Source organism: Halictus rubicundus, chromosome 1, assembly GCF_050948215.1.
Source record: "Halictus rubicundus isolate RS-2024b chromosome 1, iyHalRubi1_principal, whole genome shotgun sequence".
Taxonomy (NCBI): Eukaryota; Metazoa; Arthropoda; class Insecta; order Hymenoptera; family Halictidae; genus Halictus; species Halictus rubicundus.
Genome location: NC_135149.1, coordinates 13,918,338 through 13,927,776, shown reverse-complemented (window position 1 = coordinate 13,927,776; position 9,439 = coordinate 13,918,338). Strand labels below are relative to the sequence as shown.

General features: G+C 36.3%; 1 protein-coding gene and 1 long non-coding RNA gene across 6 annotated transcripts; one reads left to right on the top strand and one right to left on the bottom strand.

Moving 5' to 3' along the window:
• The first annotated feature begins 411 nt into the window (after positions 1–411).
• Positions 412–1,378, top strand: LOC143354901 (uncharacterized). Its single transcript, XR_013082410.1, has 2 exons — positions 412–694; positions 832–1,378. It is a non-coding gene; the product is annotated as an uncharacterized LOC143354901 (long non-coding RNA).
• Exu (maternal protein exuperantia) lies at positions 1,062–9,111 on the bottom strand. Of its 5 annotated transcripts, none has more exons than XM_076789040.1 (6): positions 8,582–9,111; positions 3,041–3,345; positions 2,688–2,969; positions 2,324–2,516; positions 2,094–2,236; positions 1,062–2,008 (listed from the first exon to the last, which is right to left on the bottom strand). In XM_076789040.1, exons 2-6 carry the CDS (start codon positions 3,326–3,328, stop codon positions 1,697–1,699), a joined length of 1,218 nt encoding a protein of 405 aa, XP_076645155.1. In that variant the 5' UTR covers positions 3,329–3,345; positions 8,582–9,111; the 3' UTR covers positions 1,062–1,696. The 5 variants fall into 5 exon arrangements, with proteins under 5 accessions (XP_076645155.1, XP_076645163.1, XP_076645172.1 ...); XM_076789048.1 differs by lacking the exon at positions 8,582–9,111 and adding an exon at positions 4,581–4,833; XM_076789057.1 differs by lacking the exon at positions 8,582–9,111 and adding an exon at positions 4,660–4,833.
• Between the last annotated feature and the right edge of the window lie 328 nt (positions 9,112–9,439).

Below are 9,439 nucleotides of genomic sequence, written 5' to 3'. Positions count from 1 at the left end.
GGAATAATATTAAGATAATGGCTGGAAATACAGCCAAATGCTCATTATCAAATTATTAGTAGCACTGCTCCTTCCTCTTCTACGTGATTCATGAACCTCCCGTATGCAGTACAGTTTTATTTAAAATGTATTATCTCCAATTATGATGAAAACGGCATAGCTCTTCTGGCACGCGTTGGAAATCAATTAGCAGCGATATGATTGTATGAAGATTACAATCCACGTAATCACATAGTGTATTGATAAAAGACATAAAAAATGTTAACATACGTTATCGTCTATGATTGATAGAATCTATACAATAAAATTTTATCATTGGTACTACAAGAAATCAGACGATTGTATGTTCATGTTAAAAACGGTTATTTATTATAAAATATTCTTATCGTTTATAAATATTAATAAACTGGTATTTCCACGAGTGCTACCGATATCTCGAACCAAAGTAGTTTAAAATTGAAACGTCGCAGCAGTTTATTTCGTTCCTAAGGAAAATATCGAACGCTTCAATATACCGTATTGTTATTCAATGACTTGGAGAAATATGGTGGAGAAACTCCGTTGCGTTTCATGCTCTGTTAGGTGGTCACGGGTTCCCGGTGAGTCGCGGCAACTTCTTCTCACAAAGTTCGATCCGACACTTAAGCTTCGCCTAATTTTAAAAGCGTCCTTATGTCAATAGTCTCCATAGACAGTAAGTACTTCTTTAATCTTCTACGCGGTGCACTATCCTGTTTACGCTCTGCGGCGTTTGGCATGCTTTATGGAAGCCCATATAAGCGGATACAACGGTCCACTGCATAGGCATTCATATATTTAATTCATTTCCAGCTTTATCTCGATGGCTACGCTCATTCCAGATGCGTTTTATTACACAGAGAAGTCACGCTGAAGACTTTCCTTGGTTTTTTTCTTTTCCTTTATTGCGTGCAGTTATCATAGTTTCCATAACACGAGAAAAAAAGGTTCTGCCTTACGGGATTTAACCGTTTCCGAATTATACCGGGTAATTTTGCGAAACGAAATTAGGCGGGAGTGTACGTATGATTTAAAGCCAGAGCTGCACTTTCAAGTTTTTATTTATTGTGGTTACTCGGTACGACAATTTAACGTATAAATGCAACAAGTGGCGCACCATCCGTTTCAATAAATCTCATAGTACAAAAATATATATCCGTTAATATAACAATGTCCTTTGTACACGAACACACTATTCCATCAGTAGAAAATAACATTTTATGCTAATCTCAGAAATTAAGAAAAGAAAAGTGGGTCAGTATTTGAATACAGCTTCATACGTCGAGCAGTCTCTAAGCATCACTCGTTACAACTCGTTAATCTGATTAAATAAAAAATAAACAGTAATCATAAAATTAAACGTTAAACAAAACAAATATTATCTCTATCACAAACTAAAAATAATTAATATGTGTTATTTGTACATATTTCTTTTCGTTAAATAAGTCAAGCGTTTTATATCCGGTATGGATACGATATGTGTATACTTCGATGTAACGAAAATAAAACTTAAATACAATACTGCAACAAGTAACACTCGCACATTTGTCACGCTCGAATAACATTATCATACGAATAAACGGAATGATTTTTAAACTCTGTTACTGAAAAACAATATTTTCATCTTATGATTAAATAAAAGACAATAGCTAATAATAACTGCTGAATCGCTCAGTTATTAATCTTCTGGTATAATTGCACCATTCCCGGAATCCGGTTTCAATTGAAGCGGAGAGCTGGGAGTAGTGGTGTCCGGACTTTCGTTACCGGAATGGATTTTGTTGTTGTTTTCTCGGTCGTGATAATTTTTCGAATTTTTCGTCTTAATTCTAGACTGATCCTGCGAAATTCTTGACGTAGGTTTCTTATCGGGATCAAAATGGCTTTCAAGGATGATTAATACATCTTCTATCTTTTTCTCCTCGGTCGTCGTCAATTTTTCCCTAATTAACTTTTCTAAGCCTTCTTTCTTGCCATTATTCCAAGCTTTCTGCAAATGAAAAGTCAAAAAGAAATAAATGCTGATCTGCCGTTTACGCCGGTTTAATAGTTAATTAATGTTTTTAGATACATACTTCTAGCTCGGCGTATTCGATTCCCGCTTCAGCGAGTAGTCGCCGGAGGGGACTGGCATGTTGACGTTCACGACGATTCACGCGGAACAAAACTTCAAAAATAGGTTTTAAAGTATTTTGACGTTCGAAGACTATTTTCAGTTCTGAAGCAAGGTCAGTACGGTACGCATGTTAGTTTCATCTGTTCATTTCTTTCTGTATTTATTTTTCATAAAATCTATTTCATATACCTGCATACTCTTTTTCTTCTACTTCTATTGGTTGAACAAAATCCCTAATAAATTGTACGGTTTGTTTTATGGCACTGTCACTATCGCTGCTACCGTTCGTCTCAGTTCCACTTTTTTGTTCCAGTGAACTTAAATGCTGCACTATTTGGAGAGCTAAACATGCTCTATCTTTTGCATTATCTAATTCTTTTTCCTTAATTAGAAAAAACTTTGTTAAACTTACTTTCTAATATTACATGAATCTTAGCTTTTATAAAAAGTGCTTCACCAGTTATTTTAAAATACAGAATTGATCATTTTTATTTTGTAATGTTAAATTAAAAATGCATAATTATAAGTGTAGATTATATAAGAGAATACTTACTTGGTTAAATAAGGCTCTTGATAATGCTCTAAGTGTAAATGCACGGTCTGTACTCGTGCACTTTATTTCGGCAACATTAAATCCATTTGCGAATCCTTTGACTGTTTGTTTAAATCTATCCAAAAGATTGTACTTTTTTAAGGATTCCAATAATATAGCGGGGATAACTTTACGTGGTTCGTGATAGACCAATATTATCCCATCTGTTGCATCGCCTTTAACAGACTCCAGCCACGTTAAAAATTCTGTTAATGCGGATATCTCGCTCTTAGCTTTCAATACCTGTAGAACAGATTATTTAATTTAATATTATGAATAATAACTCGGAATTTTATTCACAATTTGATAGTTACCTTATTAGTTTTAGTGTTTCTAAGAACCCGAAACTTTCCAATGGTAACAATTTTCATGCTGTGTCTCTTCGTAGCAGAAGGATCAAGATCCTTATGTGGCATTACATACTGAGAATACGAAGAACTAGGAGTGTAACCAGCTATTTGGCATATTTCGTCTATAACCTTCTTGCCTGTGGTATCCATGTCCCATCCAACTATTTGATAATTGCCTGGATTAATACCAGCAGCACAAGGCTTCCTCGGAGGGCTAGCTTTTCCATTTTCCATTATTGTTGTCGACACCATTTTTTACAGACACTAATCTATAAATAACACAAACGGAATTATGAAAATTATTTGTATCTCATGTATTTACAATAATTATACATTTTATGTTAATTATAATAGAACATATTTACATAATTAAATTCTTAGAGGTATTTACATAATTAAATTCTTAGAGATATTTACATAATTATATACAATATAATTACAAATATAATATAATTATATATAATTATACACAATATAATTATTATGTATATAATAGGATTAGGATTAGAATAGGAAATATATATATATGTATTATATACAATATAATACAATAATATTTTTGAAAAATTTAGAACAATCAAGGGAATAAAATCGTTAACAAACTAACGTAGTTAGTAAATAGCAAAAAATAATGTTCAGAATTTTAGTGAAGGAAATATTGATAGAATGTATTTATAATAACGATACATTTATATTCATAAATCAAAGCGATATGTTGTAAAATGTAATAACGTGCGCAGAAAATTAAAAATGTTAAAAAAAGGTTTGAACGCACATGTTATTCACGAAAATATACCAGTAAAACGATAAAGATTGTATTGCAAAATTTGGATATAAATCATACGTCTCTCTAACTTGAATTTCCTTTTAGAAAATATTTTGAACTTCCACGCAGTTTTTGCACAAGGGCAAGATATTTCGGTACGTGTGTAAAGCAAAAGATTACATACACACCGGCGAGGTCGACCTTGAAACTCACTACAGTACACAAATACTTCTGAACAAAGAGACTAATAGCGAAAGACATGTCTAATAATATCGACTGTCTCATCGCGCGTAATTAAGAAAATAATCGTTCGCCAAAAGAACAACAACATTAACGACTACATACGCACACACACATGCACACGCACACGCACACGCGTTGCTACTATTGTCCTATATAGGTGATACAACATGCCTATTTAAAACGGTGACGAGGATAAAGCGATAAAACATTTACCGGAAATGAGGAAATAGCAGTCAGGCCCACGTTGTTTCGAGGCAATCAACATCAACCGCGCGATAGAAAAAATATCCCGAGAGAACACGCCACTAATGATAGGAAAAAGCGAATGGGTCTAACAACTGGCACGTATATTTGTTTTTATCGGTCGTATATGCGTTAATAAGTTCACCGAATCAGTCGGATGCTTTTCGATTCCGCAACGTTCGCGCAATGCTCGTTAGAAGACGTGCTTCTCGAATAGCGTCACGTATTCGTATGTAAAACAGATATTCTCACCGCACGTGGGCTGTCCGCGCCTCGCGTAGCCTCGATTTCAGCGCTTCGATTGATTCGCGGTATCGGCACGATTACTCACCGCTTTCTGTTGCTCACCGTCTGGCGTTTCTTCACAGATTTCTTCCTATGACACTCGTTACGAACGACAACACTGTAAATCCTTACTAGATACTGGAAATTACTGGTACGCGACTAGAATCATTTGAACGCACGTGCAAGATTGGCACTAAATCGCCCGCTCGCCGAGCTGCGCGTGCGCTCTAGACCCCACGATCACGTGGTTCGAATGTCACTACTGAACGAAGGAGAGACATTAAAGCTGTGTTCACACATTGCATAGACGAGGACATTTTTGCAATCAGTGGCGAAACGCTCGAGGTAGCATGAGTCGTTAGCAGAGCTGGGTCAAATTTTGGAGAAAAAAATATTTGAAAGACTATTTCAAATAAACAGTAAAATTTCCGCAAATCAAATATTTTTATTTTAATAATCTAAAATATAAAACATAAAATCAAATATTTGAACTTTGCGTTCACACTAAAACTACCGAGCACTAAACGCGATTGATAAGCATATAGATATGGAATAAAATAGTATGCGAAATTTTAAAACCGTTTTTCAAGAGAACTGTTCATTTGTGATCTACGGTTCCTTCAAGACTCTTGTTTCTCGTTACGAGTACTTACTATACGATGCAATGAAAACAAGTTTGACTGTGAAAAACAAGGTCAGACATTTTTATACGGACTTTGTTTTACCGATCTCGCTACGACCGGCTTTACACTTATATTTGTGTACCACCCTGTACATTAATCTTTTCAGAAATTTTAACTATTTTGAGAATCTTTCAAATAAAATACTGTTTTAAATACTATTTTAGAAATTTTTGTAACGAATAAAATAGACTATTTACTATTTTATATATTTTTTACCCAGCTCTGATGAAGGAGAGACGCTAAAGTTGCGTTCACACATTGCGCAGATCGCGCTGCAATACAGGAGAGAAACATTCAAGGTGAGCCATCAGTTACTGCGAGACGACCATGGCATCTGGACCTACTGTCAATGCTGCTGCAACATCCTCCTTTATCCTGATTCATCGATTTTCAAAGAATAAGAAACAATAACAACTAATATCACGGTGGAGGGCAAAAGAATTATTTTAGAAGCGATTCAAGTAAGGAATATGGTTTTTGAATCAGTTGTGGTTCATATAGTACAATGATAGAATGACAAGCAATTATTACTGAAAAAAGATGGATTTTTACATGGAGATGCTGAATTAGTGACTGCAATGAAAATAATTTGATACACGTCCAAACGTAGCAAATGTCTGCGACACTGCCAGGCATCTTCGAAAAATTAACAATCACCAGTCGCTGCGCGCAATGTGTGCACACAGCTTAATGATCGTCGGTCTATACTAGATCTGCCGATGCAGTGCGCAACTAACAATAAATTGAATCTCTTGTGCACGTATTTCGTTTTCACTTGCTTAAACATAACGCTGCATCATTTTGGTATGAACATTACTGATGTCTGGTTAACAAAGATATCGGACAGAAATGAAATTGTGAAAACGTGACGATACCATAGAAAATTGATTTTGAATAGATTGTATCAATAGATAGGAACAAAATATTTGCAGTTGTAGCACAGTCGGTAATACAGATTAACAGGTTCTCACGCGACTTTTAATTTACGCCACGGGTACCAAAAACGTCATATCCGGCGGAACTTGTTGAATTTGTTAGATTTATTTAGTTCGTGGTTTTTTGTGTATTGGAAAGTTAATTGGCGAATGTCAGAAATAAACAGATTAGTTTTAAATATGGACAAGGACACTATCCATTTCTCTGTATGTATATCGTTTCTTATCAATGCAAATAACAATTGATGTGAAGTTTCGAGTTTATCGTGCATATAAAATGGTACGTACACGTGACACGCGATTACATAACAATACATTAACATATACGTGCATTACATTAACATATATGTTACTATGCCTGTATGGCTATAGGAGGTGATCAGATTTTTGGTGAACTTGCTTGCGGTGAGGGTAACGATCATACGTACAAAACTTCATGCGAATCGCGGATTTCTTGTCGCGTAGCCTAAACAGTTGTGCACGGGACCCGCACGGGGCTCGTTCGAACCTTGTTTATAAACAGAAGATAAGCGGCTGGTGGCGGGCTACCAACACGTACGCTAGAACACAGCGTACAACTGTAGACAGAATTCAATACGCTAGTAGGCAGGTTTTCGCGAATATCTTACATATGGAGGAAAAAGTTGTTCAAAATTTTGAGTTTCCCAACGTATTCAAAAATCATCGAAATCAGAAAGGAAGTAGCTTTTGTAAATATATGAAACAGTAGCTAAATTCAAATATGTTCCTTCTCCTAAATATTTCAGTGTACCGAAAATAATACGAGAACATTCTTAAATTCATGAATGTTTAGTTTCATATGTTTTCCTTAAACATTTTTGCCTAGTTTCAGTAACACGCGAGGTATAGTGCTGGAGCTAGGTTGTGTATTATTCATGTGGGTTTCAATACAATTTTAAAAATTTGTATTGGACATGGCTTTCCGAACTAAATGACCAAGTGTTGTTGGTATACATTTTCAAAAGTTTATCGTATCCATATGGTTGAGGTGAGCACTTACTATGCAGAATGAGGAAGCGACAAAAAGAACTGCGCGGTGCATATCTACTTTGTATGGAGCACGTTTCAAGAAATGCTATAACGTAATGGACACTGTAGAAGCTCAGAACTTTACAATTCTCCTGTTTGGTGTTATTTGGTAGGCTTGTTCTGTCGTATCTGCACAAAGTTCCATTTACACGTTGCACTTTGCAAAATTGTTGACGGTAGTGATAAATTGGCCCACCGCTTATCTCCCGTTATACGTTATTTATCCTTTTTTTTTTTAGAACGCGGCACACGCTTTGTAGTACTGATAAATTGTTTCAACTGGGTCATACGTTCGTCATAACTCTTTTTTGTCTTTCCATTTAGACGGCATTCCCGCCTCGCCAGTAGTTTCAAATTTATCGAATCCACACGCCGTTTTACACAAGAAAATTGAAGAATAAACTGTGCGCTCGACCGTTCAGCGTAATCAATTATTTTTGTTGTGTTTTGCAGAATGGAACGCCTATTAGCATGCACGTTTCCGTATATATAGAACCGTAATTACAGTCATTAAGTGGATACACTTTGTTGCATGTATAATAAATGATCAATTTATTCCTAGATATTTTCATGGTTGTTACTGCACGAAGATGAAGTGCAACTTTGAAGAATTTACTTTATTTAAGAACATTCTCGTTCTCATTCATAAATTCCGAAATGCGAAGAAAACTTCATAATTCAAGAGACGTGTAAGTACTGTTCGTTGTCTTCTGTTGGCACAAATGCGATTTTCAAAGATCTTCGATTAAAAATTTTCATTTCATATTTATTAACATTCGATAATGCTTGTAAGCAGAAGAATGCAAAATATATTATTTTAAACGAAACATAATTATGTCACCGCTTTCTCTACAGGAAGTCAATTAATAAGATTTTTAATGACTGCGTTATATCCTAAATATATTTAAGAATCTCCTCTTAAATAGTAATTCTAACAGAAATTATTAGATTGCATTACCGAGGGGTGACTTGTTTATTTACAAGTAAAATTGCAATTCAGGAATTTATCTACTTCTTCACAAATCGAGGTTAGATAATTCGACGCGCTACGATCCTTTCAGAAGATATTTAACTGCATAAAATAAAAGCTAGAGAAGGTTGATGAAAATTGCATAAGTTCATTTGTAACTTTTAACTTTTGTTAAGCATCAACGAAGGTAAAGCAGTAAAACGTCAGAGAACTGGGAGGGTGGTTAGCCAATGAGCTCAATTAACAATTTCCACAGATCGTGCAGAACCACATGACCAGAAAAGTAGGAAATGTCGGAATGTGACGTGTATAATCAGGAAAAAGACTTACGATAAAGACGTAACAACAGCAGGGTTTCGCTAGGATCGTCTCAGAGATAACGTTCGATCACTCCCTCTCGTCGTGGATCAGCCAGATCATCAGCGTTCAAATGAAAAAATGTCGCGAGGTCGACGTATCGCAGCAGCACGTACGAAAAATTGTTACAAACTCGCGGCGTCGCGACGATTTCGTTTTTCACTCGCGCTTTCGTGAATGCCGTGACACGCGGACAAATGACTGGCGTCTTCGAGATATTCGTCGGTCCGTTGTTTTCCCTTCGTTTCCGATCCTCTAACGATCGTCACGCGCTATCTTCATCTCCTCCCCGCTCGATCCCTCGATCCGCTTTTGTTCGTTTCTCTCCTCCCGATCGCGGCGTTCCTCTTCTCTTTCGCTTTTCGATGGTGGCCCACTCGTCGGCTGCGATCGACTTCGACCACGCTCAGATCGTACACCGCGCCCACTGATAACAATGCATCTAGATACCGTCGAGATTCGCACGCACCCGCAACGTGTCTGATACCCGAGCGATATGCAGCCGCGACGCGATAAAATTGCATCGTCTGTTAGTCGCGAGCGATACGCTTCTCGCAAGCCGCGATACGTTGCTCCCTAATATTCGTCGAATCGGTGTTTCGGCGCTTCCACGAAGACTTGTTGAAATCAGAGATAACGTTTCGTCTCGATAATATGGGACTATATTCGAGTGACTTTCGAAGTGGCTCGCAATTACTATTGTGCTTCGTATAATTGTGAAATGCGTAGGCTTTTGTTTAAATTTAATTTTTTTTTAAGTACGATAAGATTAGATATTGTAGTTCTTTTTAATTAAATGATTAGGGATCGTAGAAATCTTGGGTAATTTGT

What these genes read in the sequence shown, in the direction of transcription:
- Exu (XM_076789040.1), bottom strand. Translation starts at nt 3,328, where the DNA reads ATGGTGTCGACAACAATAATGGAAAATGGAAAAGCTAGCCCTCCGAGG. An exon ending in GAAACACTAAAACTAATAAG is followed by an intron (nt 2,970 to 3,040) that starts GTAACTATCAAA and finishes TCTGTTCTACAG; the next exon opens with GTATTGAAAGCTAAGAGCGA. An exon ending in TCGAATACGCCGAGCTAGAA is followed by an intron (nt 2,009 to 2,093) that starts GTATGTATCTAA and finishes TTTCATTTGCAG; the next exon opens with AAAGCTTGGAATAATGGCAA.